At 41.8% G+C, this 20834-nt stretch overlaps 1 protein-coding gene across 1 annotated transcript in view; it reads left to right on the top strand.

Annotated features, from left to right (window-relative positions):
- The first annotated feature begins 2216 nt into the window (after positions 1-2216).
- The window catches only part of sgsm3 (small G protein signaling modulator 3), a 57945-nt gene continuing 39327 nt past the window's right edge, over positions 2217-20834 (top strand). Inside the window, exons 1-4 of the mRNA XM_084328807.1 lie at positions 2217-2410; positions 15345-15433; positions 15874-15959; positions 18550-18613. Of these exons, the coding sequence (XP_084184933.1) occupies positions 15427-15433; positions 15874-15959; positions 18550-18613 (157 nt within the window). The 5' untranslated portion in view covers positions 2217-2410; positions 15345-15426. The remainder of the gene's footprint in view (positions 2411-15344; positions 15434-15873; positions 15960-18549; positions 18614-20834) is intronic.

The raw sequence follows: 20834 nt of genomic DNA, 5'->3' as shown, positions 1-20834 counted from the left end.
AAAGTTTGGTAGACGTCTATGTCATGACGTTGAAACAACGTCTAGGCTTAGACGTTCAAAACATGTCTAAGCTTAGACGTTAAAAACACGTCTGGAATAGACGTCTACCAAACTTTCACTTTTCACCCCATTCTAGACTGATTTTAGACGTCTATGTCATGACGTTGAAACAACGTCTAAACATAGACGTTCAAAAAACGTCTAAGCTTAGACGTTAAAAACACGTCTGGAATAGACGTCTACCAAACTTTCACTTTTCACCCCATTCTAGACTGATTTTAGACGTCTATGTCATGACGTTGAAACAACGTCTAAACATAGACGTTCAAAACACGTCTAAGCTTAGACGTTAAAAACACGTCTGGAATAGACGTCTACCAAACTTTCACTTTTCACCCCATTCTAGACTGATTTTAGACGTCTATGTCATGACGTTGAAACAACGTCTAAACATAGACGTTCAAAAAACGTCTAAGCTTAGACGTTAAAAACACGTCTGGAATAGACGTCTACCAAACTTTCACTTTTCACCCCATTCTAGACTGATTTTAGACGTCTATGTCATGACGTTGAAACAACGTCTAAACATAGACGTTCAAAACACGTCTAAGCTTAGACGTTAAAAACACGTCTGGAATAGACGTCTACCAAACTTTCACTTTTCACCCCATTCTAGACTGATTTTAGACGTCTATGTCATGACGTTGAAACAACGTCTAAACATAGACGTTCAAAACACGTCTAAGCTTAGACGTTGAAAACACGTCTGGAATAGACGTCTACCAAACTTTCACTTTTCACCCCATTCTAGACCGACTTTAGCCTAGACGTCTATGGGCCATTTAGACGTCTTTTAAACGTCTATTCAACGTAAAATTGCTCAGAGGGCTGTATGTCATGATGTCATGTATGTTGTGTATGTCATAAATGTCACTATGAATTGAAAATGGGGGACCCTGATGTAAACAAGACAAACGTCTTTCTCTGGTCTGCATCCCTAGACCTATCTCAAACCCTGCCCTCTTTTCTTGATCCTCCAATCACAACGGTCTCTTGCCTCGGTCAAGCTTTGTTTGTCCGAGGCAAGCGACAGTTGTGATTGGAGGATCAAGAAAAGAGGGCAGGGTTTGGGGTATTGAGCCGTACTGTATATTGTACCCATTCTGCAATCTGTTAAATAAAGTTTTCATTCATTCAACCCATAGCACCGCTACTCACCCCAGTCACTTCACAACAACTGAAGTCCTTCATGACTGCGCTTCGCGGTACCATCCGTTAGACCTGCAAAATTAAACAAAGAGCCAAGGTCTCTGCAATGACGTCAACTTAAATCTAAAAGAACACATTACCCTCTAATTGATCATAACAAGTAGTGCAGTACAAAGCAAATGGTATAATTGAGAATGGCTGTGTCTCTAGGCTGGGCAGTCAAACCCATTAGCCTAATAGAGTGACAGAGCAGCCTGGTGCAAAACAGCAGCTTCTATAGTAGCCTTTATCTGAGACGTGGGAACCATGAAAACAGGAAAACACCAGGAAAACAGATCACCACCAGGAAAACAGATTGATTGATTGAAAACTTCAGATTGCAGAATGGGTACAATAGAGTACGGCTCACACAATTGGGGGATGCAGTCAGACCAGAGAAAGACTTTCGTCTAGTTTACATCAGGGTCCCACATTTTCAATTCATAATGACATTGATGATGGCATACGCAACATACAGATAATATCTTGACATTTCTGACATACAGTACTGTTCAAGTGTATCGAATTAATCTCTGCAAATGGGGACATTTATTCTCTGCAAACGGGAACCTCGGCATTCCATTTGTGAATATCGGGGGACCCTGATGGAAACAAGACAAACGTCTTTCTCAGGTCTGCATCCCTTTAACAATTGTATGTATTGAGCCGTACTGTATTGTACCCATTCTGCAATCTGTTAAATAAAGTTTTCATTCATTCATTCATTCAATACTCGTTTTCGCTGAAGCACTGAATGGATATATGAATGAATGAATGAATGAATGAATGAATGAATGAATGAATGAATGAATGAATGAACGGGTGGAAAGATGGCTGGACAATGAAATGCCACCGTCGTATCTATGCCCACGTCATGAATCTGTGCTACGTGCGGAGGGATATTTTGAGACAGAAGTGCAGTTCCGGCGTCTGGAACTATCTCACTGCCTGGTTGGAAAACACTAGTAGAGAGGCGTAGGGACACAAAGAGAGAGAGCCACACGTCGCTAGCAGGTGCACTGCGTGACGCAAAACAAATACACCAGGGAAGATGGCATAGCGAATGCTGCCCTGCTTTATGTCCTTTTTCTAAGTCACGTTACCGAAGACACCGCGGTCAGAAAACGCAACACGGCCTGCCTAATTAATGAGAAATGACACGGTAAGTCAGGTCGCTAGCGCCATGCTTACTTAATACATTGTACAACAAATGCGAACATTATAACGCCTGGTTAAGCTAGCTGTAGTCTCGACTGTAACGATAGCTAGGTGGCTCATGCTAACAGCTGATTCTTCGCAGGGAATGCATTGACTGATGTTGACGTTAGATATACTGCACTAGTCTGGTCTTCCTGGTGGGAATCGTCTTGGCTGAGCTACGCAGTGGGCCATACTGTATATACAGTAGTATTGAATAGTTACACTTAAATCTTACTGAAGTGTGTGACTTGGCCGTGGCGTTTAGACCATTTGCATAGTTTATCAGGATGTTGCAGTAACAGTACTGTATATTTGCATATCGTATGTAACAGTACTATATACATGTATGTCGACTCGTGTACAGTATGTCCCTATGCCATACATGTCACCATGAATTGAAAATGGGGGACCCTGATGTAAAAAAGACAAACGTCTTTCTCTGGTCTGCATCCCCTTAACAATTGTGTATTGAGCTGTACTGTACTGTACCCATTCTGCAATCTGTTAAATAAGGTTTTCATTCATTCATTCATTGCTGTCATAACACAATAACCTTACTTGTCTCTGTGACGTGCAAGGCGAACACCTTCGGTAATAAAAACGCCATGTGACTAACTATCAGCTAGAAACTAGCCAATTAATTAATCAAATGTGACACGAATGTAACTGAGTCTGTGACACAGGGAAGAAAGCAGGGAGAGACTAATTATGCTCTGTATTTAGGGGTACTATGTCAGATGTGGGCTAATAAGTCAAGATAACTTGCAGCAACATAGGTTGAGTAGGAAACTAGAGTGCAATGTGTGTGCGTGTGCATCAACCGTTACACTTGTTCTAAGTTGCCCCGAATCAAGGTAACTATAAAATAAGGAGGTGTCATTACGTCACTGTAGCGCATGAACGCACATTGGTGCCAAGTGTGAAAACATTCAGTTCGGCCAACATTGAGTTGAATTGGTTTAAACAGATTATCTGTAATACAATTTGTTGCATTGTTATGTTTGATATATTGGTTGATGTATATTTCCTCAAATAGCTGTTTTTTTTTTTTTTTATTATTTACATCTCTCATAGGCTTCAATAGAACTGGCACCAATGGGGCAAAGTCTGGCACCAAGCAGAGCATAGAATGCTGGTATTCTGACGTGATCCTTCTTTTATAGTTTCCTTGCCCCGAAGAAGAGTCTATTAAATTCCTAAGTTGTAATTATAGCCAAGTCACAGGATTCCCACTGGCTGGAAGCATAGTAGTCCTCTACTCTATAGGAGTGTGAATGAAGTCCCAGAGTTCCACACCTTATCATATCATTACCGTTTGGCCCCCTTTACCTAACCTCAAACCATCACCTGCTGCCAGAGTCGGTAGCTTACTGTAAGTAACTGATGCCAAGTCTCTGATCGAGAGCCAAACCCGAGGGCTTCTAAGTTGTCCTAAAGGCCCTTTTTGTTCTGCAGGGTGGTGTGGTTTTCTCTTCATAAGCTCTTTGGAAAGCTGTGGAGTTAACCAGTGTTTCCCAACATGGCATGGCTAGGTGACACTGAAAAAGAGGCATTCCTCATCGCCGCAGCGGCGGTTGTGTCGGTGTGTGTGAATGAGACTCCGAGCGGGTGGGTGCCTGTCGTGTGTCTGTCAGCGTCAGCCTGCTAAAGGAGAGTGAGACCTGCTGCAACTCCAGAGTACTGAGACGGCTCGGCGGTGCGTTAAGGCAGCCTCTCTCTCTGACATGTGTTGTTGGGGGTGGGGGGCACTGGAGAGACAAACATGACTCACCGTTGTTGTCGTGGCGATGAGGGCCAACTGAAAGGAGTTGAGGGGGGGGGGGGGGGGGGGGTAGACTGATTAAAAGACACTCACACAAAAAGGGAAATAAATAGAACATCACAATACTTCACTGTTGAGCTCCCATAGTATTGATTTTTTCCCCTTACCGCACACATTAGTGAAGCAATTCAAACCACCACACGGTAACCGCCATTTTCCCGACATACCTCTTTATCCCTGAAGCATGAATGATGGCTTCTTTAAAAAAAAAATGTATTCCTCCATTTACAATGCCAAAGCACGTATGAGCTGACCTGCTCCTGTCCGTCTATAGGTGTGAACAGGTCCATTGTCACACAACATTGTCCATGATGTTAACATGCCAAAACGCAGATAAAATATTTTAAAGATTAATCGCCCAGCTCTAGTGTGGACAAAAACTGCGGTAATGTTGTGATCAGCCTGACTCTGCGGTGGCCGTGTTGATTTCTGTGGTCATGCGGTAACAAGGGCAGCTCTACCTCACTGTCCTGCACTGGAGTTAGCAGCAGAGTTTGGGGGACCCGGAAGACATTCAGGGGGCTTTCACACTAGCCATTCGGGGTCGAATCAGAGTGCGATCGCACCAAAATAGGGTGTGATGAGAGCGCTCCCCCACGTCCCCGGGGACGCTGATTCGCTCCAAACCTGGACCGCTGGAATAGGTGGTCTCGGGTGCAAACCAGCGTCCCTGACGACGGAGCGGGCGTGGTGTGCAAGCTTACTGTAATGCTTTCATGCTTGCTTGAATTTTGGACAGATAAAAACATACAGCAACAACTGGACAATACCCACAAAAACTATATTTATGGGCAATTTGGCGAGTTCAGACCTCAACCAAACAAGCATGTTGAGCCTCACGACTCAGTGGATGAAAACTTCGAGATGAAGCCACGTTACAAGCCCAAGACTTCCCTGGCTCGCATTAGGCCTGGGAATTAGTTTGCCATTGCTATAGATACATTGGTTTCTTGTTCGAATGCATTTATTTCTATATAGACCAGTGGTGCCCAACCAGTCGGCCGTGATCGACGGTAGATTGCAGGCTGATTTTCAAGTAGACCGCGAGATTATTTTTATATAACATCAAGTATGTTGTCGCGGCTGAGATGATACTTGCTTTAGCGCAGAGATTTCCTCTCATTTCATTATATGTACAGACCAGCGCGGACCTTCAATGACATGCAATATAATTGACGCTAGCAATTGGCTAACGTTAGCTGCTAACTAAGTTATCCAATAACTAGGCTAAGCTAACTAGCATTAGCCGCTAACCCTGGAAAACGCTCAAAGCGGACTCCACGACACCAGTTCCATTCGTGAGAAAACGGGGTGGGTTATATTGACAAGGCTTGACAACAGAGGTTCAAAGATAACTTCATATTTATTGGTTATTTGTTTCTTTATATCGGGCATCCAGTTTCCATCACCATGTGTTCAACTGTTCCATGTGTTGACGTTCGAGTGTGACATCATCGCCTACGGAAGCTTACACGCTCAAAACGCAAACCGTAAACAAAACCCGGAGCGAACCAAGACTGCAGTGTACACAAACCAGAGGGGGGGAGTTCGCACTGAAGGACGGAGTGAGGACGGAGCGGAGCACCCGCTCCTAATGAGAAAGCCCCCTCACACTCTCCCATCATACACAGCAGGATGTCCTAAGCTTTGCTATCATTGCCGCAGGGTGTTGGCTCATGTCTGCAAACACTGGTCAGCCTGTAAGTAAGGCCTCACCTGAACAACAGAAAAGGCTTTTTTGGCTTTCGGTCTAGTTGGGACTCAGGCAGGAGACTCTGTTTGTATCATAAGCGCACAGTAAGTCAGACCCGTAATCAGCTAAGAGGGGATCAGGTCCTTTGCTTGAATGGCTATTACAGGGTTCTCTCCCATATTTCATTTTGAAAGTGTTACGAAAAAGCCTGGGAAACTTAATTTCATGCACCGGTAGGTTAGCTGGAGTCACCAATGAGGAGATTAGCGTTTAAGTGGCTGTCACACCAACAGACAGACCACCAAGTGTTTGCTTTCAGATTACTAACCATTAGGCATAGGCTATATCTTAAGGGTTTGACTAGAATACGATTGGACAAAACGGATACCTACTGGTCCTGGGTTTGGATTTAGCATGTTCTCCCAGGTTCCTACGTGAAACCCCTGTGTTTCCTCAGAGTCCTCCAGTTTTTTCCCACACCATAAAAGACATGCACACACAACACAAGGTACATATTATTTGCTTCTTTGCTACTCCACACTGTACATGATGCATCTTGCTTGCTAGGGTAGTGCGTATGGTTTTGTAAATGCTTAGTTTTCTAATTTATTCTAAACATGACATGATGTTAATGTGACAAATGCACAAACCGGTAGCACAGCTTCATTGTTTGTGGAGATACCTGGAGGTGTCACTGTTCCTCGTGCCATTCCTCAGCCCTCTGGTTGAGATAGCAGGGAAATAAACCTCAGCTGGAGGAAAACAACACATCCATGTCTTGTTCTGCCTTTTGTGTTTAAAGCCATCATTATACCACAGTGTAGCAGACCCGGGTTCTAGAATTAATGATCAATTTCAACTGACATTCTTTATCCACTATTTGCCCGGTTATTGGTGATTCTCTGTTCAACAACGGCCCTCAATTCGCTATGCAGGCCATGTGTTTATCTCTAAAGTTGGTCGGCCCATCAGACATATTTAAATATTTTTCATATCGACCCCACCATGAAAGATCCAATAAGCAAACAATATTAGAACAAATATCAATACAGACCAAGGCCATAAATAACAGGCCATTGAAACCTATTACTAGCGGTTTTGAAACTGTTTCCCACTGACGGCCCAACTTTCACACACTGTTAGGGCATGCGTCCACCTATCTCACAAAAATGCTGGCAGTGCGCCGGTAGTACTGGGGGTGGAGCGCTCGCGGTGAGAAAAAAAAAACGCAACACGAGCCTTTGTCTGAATATGCGGCGCCTAGCGCATTTCTCTGAAAGTTCAGAAAGTTTCAACTTTAAAAGCTGAAAGGCGCTGAAAAAAGAAGCCGACTGCAGCGCATTTCCTTATAGGCGGCCGTGCGGCCGCATACGCTCCCTCCCCATTGGGATACATTGAAAAAAGACGCTTGCGCCAAGAAATATGAGGCAGGTGGATCCGCGCCCTTATGGAGCGCTTTTAGTTGTGTGCAAGATGGCATTGGTTACCATAGCAACTGCCCTGGCTATGCTGTACACAGAACCATCACCGGAGTCAGCTGAGGTGGGTCAGACTCAGACCCGGCTGAAGTTAATCCACCTTTTCTCCAGCTTGACATCTTTACACAGAAATCAGACCTGGCTCTGCTCCACCTCTTCCCCATGGGTCTAATGCTCTGTAAAGATGGAGCCTTGGTGTGAACATGTCAAGAAGGCTTGAGAGACTAGGTTCAGGACGTCTTGTGTCCACTTTGCCCCCTTGATAGATGATTAGCCTATTAGTGTCTGTGTAAAAGAACCATCTCAAAATCATAATTCTATCCATAAAACACAGATATAATCCATAGGAATTGCCCAGCCATCTATCCATGCTACACTACAGTAGTGTTGTCAAAAATATCGAAAAATCGATACATATCGATTCTGAATATTTAAAACTGTTTCGATACTCATTTCCCGCAATATCGATACTTTCTGCAGTATTGATACCAGCTGGCTTGCTCGCAGTGTTCTACTGCAAGTTGTTGACAGACAGACACACGCTGTTGCAGAGCACGCTTGCCCCTCCTCCTCCTCCCCCTCAGAGACCAACAGACACACGCTGCTGCAGCCCTCCCCCTCACAGACTTCACAGTTTGTCAACAAAGATTTTAGCTCCGAATATGGCAAGTGCAGAGCCTCCGCAACTTGTGCTTGTGGATAAAGAAAACAGCAGAAGTGCTGTTTGGAAGTACTTCGGGTTTGAAGTAAACAACGAAGGAAAAGCTAAAGATGCCACGATGCCCATTTGCAAGCGTTGTTACAGAGCAGTGCCAACGATACAGCTATTAGCTAACGTTAAGGCCCTCCCATAGTCGAGCAGACTGTACACAGAGCAGACTCCGCGGAGGTCCGCGTGGACTCTTTGAGCTTTTGATCTCAGCGGACGTCCGCACGTCAGAAAATAGGAGCTTCCGCACTTTGCACTCTGCTGTGTGTCTGCTTTGACTCCCTTTGAGTCCGCGCGGACCTCCGCGGAGTTGCTGTGTACAGTCTGCTCGACTATGGGAGGGCCTTTAGCTAGTCGTTCCTCCGTTAGCTTATGCTAGCTAGCTGGCCACCTTTATAATTACTTCATGGAAATGGAGTAACGTTAAGTCGAGTTCATACTACACATACTACATACATACAAGTGTTTAATTAGCAGCAATCTTGTTGAAAATGTAACATTAATAAATGCTCCGAGTCCGAGCATAGCTCCGGAGAAATCTCTCTCTCTCTCTCTCTCTCTCTCTCCTTTCTCCATCATGAAAATTGTTGTAGTTGTTGTTTTAACCAAATAAAAAGCAGCAGCACTATTTCATAATTGAGTCATGTTTGCTATGTATTTCTTTCTTTAGGGGAGTTTGTTTCACAGTTTTAGCATGATGTTTTATAGATGGCTAGGTTAAAGGTTTTTGTTTTTAAGAGGGGGCCGGGTTTGATTTAGATTAGATCATTTAGTTATTTTTAAATGTCTGATCTAAAGATAAACAAAGGGTTTTAAAAGTGTTATATTTATCTTCTCTTATAGTACCAGAGAGAAGCTGAGGAGAATCAACCAGCAACAAAAGCAAAATTTGTTAAAAAATATATATATATATATACATTTTTTTTTTTTGGTATCGAAAATGGTATTGAATATCGATACTTTTCAAGGTATCGCATCGAAGTCGAAATTCCAGTATCGTGACAACACTACACTACAGCCTAGCTAGGAACCGCCTGGCCATTCATATCCATGCTACACTACAACCTAGCTAGGAACTGCTTGGCCATTCATATCCATGCTACACTACAGCCTAGCTAGGAACTGCTTGGCCATTCATATCCATGCTACACTACAGCCTAGCTAGGAACTGCTTGGCCATTCATATCCATGCTACACTACAACCTAGCTAGGAACTGCTTGGCCATTCATATCCATGCTACACTACAACCTAGCTAGGATCTGCTTGGCCATTCATATCCATGCTACACTACAACCTAGCTAGGAACTGCTTGGCCATTCATATCCATGCTACACTACAACCTAGCTAGGAACTGCTTGGCCATTCATATCCATGCTACACTACAACCTAGCTAGGAACTGCTTGGCCATTCATATCCATGCTACACTACAACCTAGCTAGGAACTGCTTGGCCATTCATATCCATGCTACACTACAACCTAGCTAGGAACTGCTTGGCCATTCATATCCATGCTACACTACAACCTAGCTAGGAACTGCTTGGCCATTCTCCAAACCTCAAATTGATTTCTCATCCCTCAGTCCCAAATCCCTCTTCAGATACAGGGAGCCTGCTGCTTGAATGAATCACTCAGTGGGTCGGTTTGCATGCTGGTGAGTCTGGAACGCTGAGAGAAGTCTGTTGTTTGGCTGGCCAAGATCATTATGCTAATATAGCTGTGTGTGACTGTGTAGCTACAGTATGTTCTGCTCATGTTTTGGAGCGGGATTATGACAGTGATGTCCTGGTGTCGGGTGCGAGAGGAATCTGTTGCCCCGTAGTCAACTCTGTGACAGCATAGTGTGAGGTGAGGACGACTGTCGAAGCAAGCTCATGTGGGGTTTTTCTCAGCGTGACTTAATTTGTGCGTGTCCCTTAGGGTTGTCATGATTCATCGCCCTATAGTCGACGATGACATTTTGTCGATTTGTATATTCTTCATTGACGTATCGTATTGTTAATTGTATGTGCCTTGTGTTGTGGAAATGGCAGACGTTCAAAGTCATAACATGCACAACGTGTAATTAACTAATGCGGCAGTGAATCACATTCAAAATATAAATAACTTCTTTTAAACCACTATTCGTGATTCTGCCTAGAGCCAGGACTCAACAGTCTGCTCGACTATGGGAGGGCCTTGATCCACGTGTGGTTCAGAGACTGTTCTCCAACATCTGCCCTGGGAAGGCCTCTGGACCGGATGGCGTCTCTGGCCGGCGGCCGCATGCTGAAGTCATGCAGTGAGGAGCTGGCAGAGGCCTGGTGCCCAATCTACCAGAAGTCTCTGGACTCTCACACTGTTCCGTCCACCTGGAAGGACTCTATTATTATTATTCCTGTTCCTAAGAAAGCTAACTGCAAGGAAAATAATGACTTTCGACCAGTTGCTTTGACCTCAGTGGTCATGAAGTGTTTAGAGAGAATTATTATCAATCTAGTGAAAACTGATCTGTCGCGGTTAAAACGTTCTAACGTTAGCTGCTAACTAAGCTAAGCTAGCTCACAGGCATAGGAGAAATCATTTTCATGGAGTTCTAATAGTGAGGAAAGGGGGGGGGGGGCTCTATCTCCCTCTCTTTCTCTCTGTACGTTCAATGGTGATTATCAATGAAGTAGCCAAAAGTTACACTATAAAAACTAACTTTATAGTTGATGATAATAAATATTTCACTTCATTAGCAAAAATATTGTAAAATCATTAACACAATCCCGCCACGCAATATGAGCATCTTATAGCTCTGACGCCACCGCTGTAAGCCTATGGAGTCACTCACCTTCTTTGCAGGGCTATACCTATAACTATTTAAATACAGCTATATCTGCATTACTAGGGGTGGGGGGGGAAATCGATACGTAGTAGTATCGCGATACTTTGCGTGGCGATACTGTATCTATACAGGGACGCCAAGTATCGATATTTAATTATTCATACATTTTTTATTTTTTTGTATAAGGAAGTTGCATTGTTCATTTCAATACCTGTAATAGTACAGTAGTCCACACACACACATGTGCATTCAGTTAAGTTTGCAGTAAAAAAAAAAATACAAAATAGGAAGAAAAAAAAATACCGCAATATTCGCGATATCGAGTATCGCGATACTATCGTATCGCGGCTCAAGTATCGCAATAGTATCGTATCGCGAGGTCTCTGGCGATTCCCACCCCTATGCATTACTATGGCCCATTCGACATCGGGTATCTATCGTTCAGGATGTGGGAACATTCTATTTTTCTGAATACATTGTCGTTTAATACCGTCGTGAATATAAGTGTTTTTAGAGTGGTCTGCGGTAATTCCTAGAACGCGAGTTATAGGCCTGATGCATATTATACTTAATCGATTGGCATTTCGTCCCTATACACGCTACAATAAAAATTTCAAATCCATATGATCGGTATATATTATGCTCCATCATGCATGAAGGAAATGGGGGGGGGGGGGGTCGTTTCTGATTAATTGATTGTCAATAACGGCTTTCTTTAATACAACATCATTCGTTGATCAGATGGATTGCAATGAAAGAAATGGACAATCAAGCTGGAATTAACATTAGATTCCTCTTACCTCTGGCCGATGATACTGAAGGAAAAATATTCCAATTATTTGATTGCCATCTGCTAGATCGTATGTCCATTTGGCCGACGCCATAAACTCCAAAAGCATAATGATTCTTGCGTCTCGAAGGCGATTCAATGCACTTGACTGTTCATCTGGATTCACGTTACAAGAAAACTGCGCCGGGACGACATTCACCGATGCACAGTCATACTTCCTGTAGAAAAGTAAGTGCAACATCGGCCGAAATCGGGCCGTTGCAATCACAGACAGTGTCAGAGTTTCCCAGAGCCTTGGTGGATGAATTATGAATGGCAATAGCGAATAAAATAAATAACGATCACAATAACGAGTTTACTCGTTGTTGGCGATATTCGATTGGCGGGCAATAACGAGTTAACTCGTTCTTGCCGCAGAATGTGTTTGTTTATTGTTATTTGCACTTACAAACATACATTCTGGAATAAAATAAGTAAAAGAAGAACAGTTAAAAATGTGCAGGAAAGGTAAAAAAAAAACCAAGGGCTTATAAGCGACCTCCCCTCTTAAACCTATATAGGATAACTACACAAAAATCACCCCCCCCCCCCCCCCCCCCCACATCATGCACAAACACACATGCACATATCCCTCTCTCATACACACAGATACATACAATACAGCATTATACAACTATTATAATGTTGGGAAAAAAATAAAGACTTTACACAAATACATATGGATACTATAGACTACAGGATCTGTAGTTCTTTTTTAAGCTTACTTTTAAATATATATATATATATATATAGTGGAACGTGTTTCTATTAGATTTTCTATATCATTCCACATCACTGCACCTTGATAAACAAATGAGAATTTGGCAACAGAGGTCCTACAGAAAGGAATGCGTAAGTCTTTATTTCTTCTTGTGACATGTGCATGATAATGAGAATTAAACTCAATACGTTTGAAAAAAATTAGGCAAAGATAAAGGAAGACCAATTACTTTGTACATAAGAACCCCTGTTACTTGTTGACCTCATAAATTGTGAGTAGTTGCAGTCGTTTAAATAATGATTTGGTTAGCTTTAACAATCATGATTCCTGAGCCTATTTTATTCAAAAGGAAGATATTGATTTAAATAGGTACAGTATATAGCCTATATATGAAAAATACTTTTTGATCGTATCTCCTGTGCTGGCACAAGCACTACCATAGTGTGGAGTGGAGAGATGACACACAATACATATAATAATTCATAGAAGTATACAATAAATGGCTGGTAAAAATCTCTCTGGCTGGTAGTTTTTTTTAATCTAAAGCTAAAAAGGATGAGGATACTCATTAAACATTTTGAAATGATCAATTGCAAATATAATCAATTGTTGTAAATTAATGGTTTAAATTAATCGACTAATCGATTATCAACTGATTAATCTATAACAAAATAATCGTTAGTGACAGCCCTAGTGTCCCTGCTTATGTGTTCACCCGTGTCCGTGTGTGTACATTTACAAATGTAAATGTATCGTCTGCGCAGACTCTTGCATGATGCACGGCAGTCTCCTGGTGTAGGACAGCTGATGCGGTTTGATTACCTTTCCATAAGTGTCGTAACCATGACTACTGTTGCCACATCCCTGGAGGGCTGTAAGATAGACATTTTATTGTCATAGCAATCAGGAAAGAAGATGATGATTGGCTCAGGGACAGTAAAGGGCTCTGTAAAACTGAGAGTGAGACTATAACTAAGAGACTTAGAGTTGAGTGTCGGTGGTTTTAAGTGACGTCACTTCATTAACCACCTCCCTGCCTTTTTAGAGAGCTGAGTGTTCATTACAGACCGAGCTGGCGTCCAGATCAGGGCCTGTTCAGTAGGCTAATAGAGATTTGGTGACCGTTTGCCATGCGTTTCAGTCTGACATGGCACGGCCCTTTTAATTTCCACAGTGTAGCTCAGTGTATGCCACTAAAACTGCCATGGTTAAGGGTTTGATTACTACTGGGCCTTTTTAAGTTTTTATCTTATTTTGGTAAAGGTAGGCCTGTATCTTGGCTTCCCACGATCATGAAGACCAGATAAACGAGATACAACTATTAGTGTGCTGCATGCCATGCCATGTTGCTAAAATATTTTCGTGTGTTGTAAATTGCAGCTCACCCTTTCTTCACAGCTCCTACGTCTTTGGTAGGCTAACTTGTAGAAGATGACAGAAAGGCAGCTTTTGATCAAGAAGTACGGTACAACAAATGTGTTATGTCATACGATGTTCTCAAATCAATGAGTAATCGTGTTTTTAATAATGGCTACAACAATAACAGCAGTGGATAGTGCGACTCACTGTCATAGATTATGTAAATCAATTCTGTCGGTCCATGAGCCCTAAACGCAAACACTTGTTATTAAACAGCCAATGTGTAAAATACAGTTGGGAAAGTCCTGTGATATGAGAAAACTAATCCTCTTTTGCGTGTCTATTGTTCCGTTGACCCTTCAGCGCTGACGGGAGGGAGGGAGGGTGGGTGAGAGGTTTGTATCGGTCACTACATCATAGTGCCTGAGATTCTGAGAGGTAGCATGATGTCCAGTCTATACTGGTCTATTTGGAGACTGTTGTGTAAGGGTATGCTACTTGTCTGCGACCTAGCAACCACACTTACCTTTCACCGCCTTGTTTCATACAGTCGGTTGACCATTGGTACAGGCATACGTGTGCACGTCACATGCGTGTTCATGTGTCCCCCTTCCCCCCTATTCTCTCTTTTACAGCTGTTGGGTTTCCATTTAACACAAACACAGCTCTTGGCAGATTTCCCCAAATCAGCCATCCAAGACAACGTTTCAAGCTCAGTGTGTGCTCTGAGAGAGGTCTGAGCTCCTGAACTATCAGTATTCTAAATGAGAGTAGAAGTCTAATTGACATATCAAGCCCTGCCCTCTTTTCTTGATCCTCCAATCACAACTGTTGCTTCCCTTCGGACAAACTTAGTTTATAAGACTCCAGGCATGGCGTGGCTTTACCCAGGCAGGATGATATTCAGTTTGGGAGTGATAGCGCTGCTTTCCTTGTTTGTGATCAGTGCTAAGTATGTTACGTCTCAGTCTACTACCCGTCTCCAGCCCCACAGGGGCCATGTCACGAGTTTAGCCTGGGAGCCCAAACACAGCAGTGCTTGTGTAGTTTATGGTCATTTTAGATGCCAGAAAAGCCTTGTGAATAGACTCCAAATATTTTTATTTTTATTATTATTGTTATTATTATTAATAATAATAATAATAATAATAATAATTATTATTATTATTATTATTATTATTATTATTATTATTATTATTATTATTATTATTATTATTATTATTATTATTATTATTATTATTATTATTATTATTATTATTATTATTATTAATATAAAATGATCGTTGAATCCTCATATTGACCTGCCGAATCCAATTTGACTAAGAGTCGGGTACAGCCCTAAACCTACCAGGTAACATTGAAGAGCTGACTGACTAAACGGCAGTTCTCTGTTTGTCTTCCACTCTGTTTGTTTTCCTCCCTCTCCCTCTCTCTCTCGCTCTTGCTCTCTCTCCCCCTCCCTCCCTCCCCCCACAGAGCGTGTACTATCGGCTGACCTTTTCCTCAGAGTGGTTGCTCTCTCCGTAAACACAAGGCCCCGTTCACTCTACTCAACACCATGTCAGGTAAGGACTGGACTACATACTCTGAAGTTTGAAGCTACGTTCTCTCTGTTGACTTTTCTTTTCCTCTGTTTTTCTGTTATCCAATTTTCTCACCATTTTAGTTTTTCTGTTCATCTTTATCTTCCTTACTGCTTGTTTTTCTCCCCATTTCTTTATCTTAGCAGAATTTAAATAATACATTCTTATATAGGTATATATATAATATTTGTGAGCATAACTTAAGCCAAAGCTCGGAACCACAGAACAAAGACAGAATTTATTACTGATGCATTGAATGAGAGATTAACTTTGGGGACTGACGGAATGTTTGCTTGAGATTGCAAATCTGTGTCCATTGGGTTCACAACCTCAACCTCTCATTTGAGCATCTACCCAGTTTGCCAGCTCATCTCTCTCAAATCATCCCTTTTTCTTTTTCTCTTTCTCTTTCTCTGTTTCAGGTAGCTACACCCCGGCCCCTGGGGGCCCCTTCTCGGCCCTCACCCCCAGCATGTGGCCTCAGGACATCTTGGCCAAGTACCATCAGGTGAGGATGTCTTGTTTTTAATCTAGTGGGGTTGTTATTAATGTTATCATTTAACACTTGGGGCCCAGAGGACGGTCCAATATCCCATATTTGGAATGTACAATATATAAATCTGTTGAAATAAAAACGGTGATGTTCCCAGTCGATGACGTATCCTAAATATGTCTTCATGTTTTCACAAAGTAAGAAACCTGTTGTTATGCTGCCCAGTGCCTACCATAATTCAACTTTCTCTCTCTCTCTCTCTCTTGCCCTCTATTATGAAAAGCTTTTTCTGTGGATTAACTGAAAGTATTCTGTGGATGAACTGAAAGTATTCATGTGTCAGCTTTGAGGAAACAAGTGTGGCGATAAATGTGATGTTTCCTGGTCATACAAGTAGACGATACAAACATGTTTTTCAAGGAACCACCACTTCAGAGAACGATCATGTCATTCAAGCATATCGAGTCACAGGGGTAGATTTGCGAGGAATGCCAACGCATGTTTATAAGCCAAGGCAAAGCATATCGGTAGATGCACAATTGACATGGATCATATGGGCAAGCATGCCTCTAGAACACAAAGGGAACCCCTGAAGAGAAGTGAGAGGGAACGTTGGTTGCCTATGTAAATGCTTGTGCCAAAGCTTCCAACAGTTGGGTTCGCCAGACTGAGGACCCGACTTATCTATGTGACTGTTGCATGAACCACAAATTATTGGTTCTTTTAGTTGTTTCTTTATTCAAGAAAAGCCAGCATGCAGCATGTAGATATGCATATTAGCCTACTTTTTGCTGTTTATATTGTCATTGATTTCTATGCATGTTTAATGACTGTCTGGGAGACCGTTGTGGCGGCTGAAGTGAAGGGGGTGTGGTAATTCTGGTGATAATATAATTAATATTAGTATTGTTGATATTGTTGCATCTCATATCTCAGTGCAGTTAACACATAGAATACATCAGAAATCGCTCCATTACAAGTAAATCAATGAGAAGACGATGCAAATGTCTTTTTCAGATTCCTTTATTGTCACTTATTTCAGTACTTTACAGCAAGAAGAGTGAAATTCTATTTATTGTGGTCCCTCGACCAGCTTCCAATAATAAAATAAAATGCAATAATTTTAGCATAGAATAAAATAAAGATGACTATATACAGTTCTAAAAAGTGTGCAGTGCAATACAATATATTTAGCATAGAATAAAATAAGATGACGCAAATAAAGATGACTATATACAGTTCTAAAAAGTGTGCAGTGCAGATCAGGATGTAGATATTATACTATATACAATTTAAATAACAAAATGGCTATGTACATGTTGTGTATGTTTTGTTTCCTTACGGACTTATCAGTCTATTGCAGTTGCCTCTGTCCTTTTCTGTGCCTGTTATTACCAGCCATGTGCTTATCTAGAGGTGAAGTGTATGGTATTATGTCAGTGGATTGCCATCTATATGGATAGTATCCCTCCCTGCTGTATACAAATCAATCTGGAGGTTTTTGCTGTGGTGCTGTGTGCCCATGTCTGTGTTCCATGGTGTTAATGCTGTAGCCTAATCTGATGGACGGAGCACCAGGTTTCTGTGAAGGCTGAGAAGGAATGACGGTACTGACTATCAGTATCTGCTTGAGAACAACATAATGTTTATTAGCAACTTCCTTCTGTTGCCATGTACAAAACAATGGTTGCTATGGGCAGCCATGCTGGAAGACTGAGAACTACACTAGGGCTGGGGTGATATGGCCAAAAATGATATCGCAATAACGATATCGAATATCACTCGATATTCGATATTGTTATAAGTATAAAAAAAAAATATATATATATAATTTTTTTAAACAATAGATGTATGTTTATTTTGCAGCAATTCTTTGTCGTTGCCGCCATCTTTAGTGTTACATCCCCTCACACTCCAGTTCTCAGGCTGCATCTGGTTTGAAAGTGAAAGTAAACTGGCTTCTCTGCTGGCTGTGGCTCCAGGGGAGTTAAACAGTTCTGGCTCTGCTAGTTTATTTTCTATCTTTTGGCACTTTTTTGGTGGACAAACCACCGCACATGTGCACCGTGACTCGTGACTGGAGACTAGCTCTGCTAGCACACATAGCCTACTGTGTACAGACTGTTTCAAACTGTATTTTAAATTAGAAAGCAAACAAAATAAATAGACAAGAGAAAAATAAATCTCAATTTGGTCAGTATTGTCATTTGGACAAGCAAAGCCATTACTTTAAGTTGCAGGCAAGAAAGACAAGTCTGTCCACTGTCTCTTTTTTTAAAACTGCCCTGTTGCAGGTCACAAAAAAAGAAAAGAAAATTCTATATATTTCTTTCGATATTTCTTTTTTTCCGATATCGATTATTAAAATATATCGCGATAATTATCGTTATATCGCCCAGCCCTAAACTACACAAACATTCCGCGTAAGGCCTCTGTTGGTTTAACTGGGTGCCGATGTTCCACAGGGTGCCGATGTTCCACAGAGGATTTGCTTCGGTCACCATCCTTGGACCACATCAATCTCTAGGAAATCATACTGAAAGGATATGTTTGTTGTCAAGAAATCTGCATTTTGATGACATCTGTTGTGTGTCTCCCGCTACAGAAGGACCCCTCAGAGGAAGCTGAACTCCAATACGATGAGTTTGGTTTCAAGCTGGACAGTGAAGGTAAAGGCCAATTTATGGTTGTGTCTCAACTGTGCGTTAGTCTCACAATCTCATGGTTGTCAATCCGAAGGAGGCAAACTGATTGGTAGATCAGTTATACAGTCAGTCTTCACCATGGACAACTGTATTAAATAAAGTCAGGTTCATGAATTGAATTTGGACATTAACACCATTCAAAGAAAAAGAAAGGACTCTACCGATCAACATCTCCATTGGTAAGTAAGAAATAGGGCTACGGTTAAAAGATAAAACTAATGTGGACAGTTTCATTGAAATTACTAGCGGCCATTGACATCTCCATGCAGATTTGTCAACGGCTCTCTCACATTACTGATCATTAGGAATAGGTGGAACACCATATGCATTTAAAATGCTTATTTGAATCCACCAGTGAAATTACATACATGAGTTTCGATGTCGTTTTAGGGACATCTGAGGAGGACACAAAACAACACAATCACACAATTCCGTGGTGGATAACCCCCCCCCCCATTATCAACGTCCACTCAAGAAGTAAATAAACACCTATGAGAGATACAGTACCTTTTAACCTCTGTGCACAGTGGCTGCCTTATGCTACGTGTCACCAATCCATTGCATGTGACCTTCTGAGACAGAAGCTGAAATAAAATGTTAGCTGTTCTGACTCCGTTTCCCAGAGAAGGCACTTGCTGATAGGAAGGCATTCAGTTAAAAACAAGAGGAGACATCGACTGTGTTATTAAATTCTAATTCTGAAGGGTCAATACGTTGAGTGATTCGCTACAATCGCAGGGGAGTTGTTGTTCAAAGGGTTGATTCTATGAGCTGAAGTGGTCACATAGTGTGTCTGACGGCAGTGTATTTTTCGCCGCGTAGCTTGTTGTTGACAGAACTCACATGGGGTATTCCACTGAAATGTGCCTTTTAGGTTGTAATTCTGCAAAAGTAGGCTTTCCTTAAAATTTGTATTATGAATTGTATGCTACCAAAGTAAGGAAAATGCAGTCATGTTAACATGCTTATATTAATACTTTGACTGCCCAAGCTTAAATCCTTTTTACCCCCTTGAATGCCCAAGGCCACTTCAATGTTAACGTTAATATCACCTAATCTATGTTTTACATTATGGCTATGTGTCTAATCTGCCCGTCGCATTATCAATGACTTATTTCCAGTCAACATTGTCGAAGCAGATTGTTTTTTTATCTGTTCATTTCCGTTTCATAGCATTTAGAAAACCCCTCGTTTTCACGGAGAAAAAAGATGTTTCCATGATAATCGCCTTTTACTGGAATATTCTAGAACGTTGTCATTGTTCGGCCTATTTATGAATCGTTTTCAAATAAACACTAGATTATCGATAGTATATGTGTACGCATGCACGCTCGTGGCGCGCGCTGAAAATCGATTCTCCTATTTCCTGACGGCGCGCATAGTCAAACAGCCATATCACATAATCACATAAAAGCTTATATATCCGTGAAAACCAGTCTGATTATCCTTAGACTTGTAACATAGATTCCTTACCTGAGATCAGATGGTATCCAAATGGATTATTCCAATTCCTGATCGCCATTCGAAAAAAATCGATCTTTTTATTGATTCACCGTGTATACAGTAAAACACATATTCCCCACGGCTCCGAGAGTCCAGCATGAAGCTGGTAGATGCCGGCTGCGTGAGTGAGAAGTAAAATGTGGAGTGCGGGTTTTTTTTTCTCATTCATTTTCATTGAGTTCAATCCAAAAGGGTGAATTACCACCTGGGAGACGATAGGGGGCGCTTTTTTCACATCTGAGCGCCTGAGGTAGCTGAATTTCCAACGGTAGACTTGGTTGATGAAATATGATTTCTGATCGCTAAAAAAAAAGAGAAAATACGAGAATTCTCGTGAGTGGGCATTCAACCCGCGGGGGGTAAACCCGAGAAATCTCGGGCGTGGCATGCAAAGTGTTAAGCATCTAGAATTATTGAAGTGTTTAGTTGTCTATGGGTACGTACGAGTCTCCCATTTACAGACATGCCCACTTTATCCTAATCCCATGCAGTTTGGGGCAAAAACCATGCTGTTTTTGCATGCAATACAAATGTGTTATTTTCGCCTATTATGATGTAGGTAATCGAAGGTAGACTTGGTAAACAAAGGTGTATTTGTCAGAGTAAATATAGCTGGATGACTCAACGAGGACAGTGGCCTCCTGTCCCCAGGTGAGCTCTTGAGTCCACTCAGGCGTGGCTC

Source organism: Notolepis coatsorum (genome assembly GCF_963971535.1).
Source record: "Notolepis coatsorum genome assembly, chromosome: 14".
Lineage (NCBI taxonomy): Eukaryota > Metazoa > Chordata > Actinopteri > Aulopiformes > Paralepididae > Notolepis > Notolepis coatsorum.
This window is presented reverse-complemented; position numbering and strand designations above follow the sequence as displayed.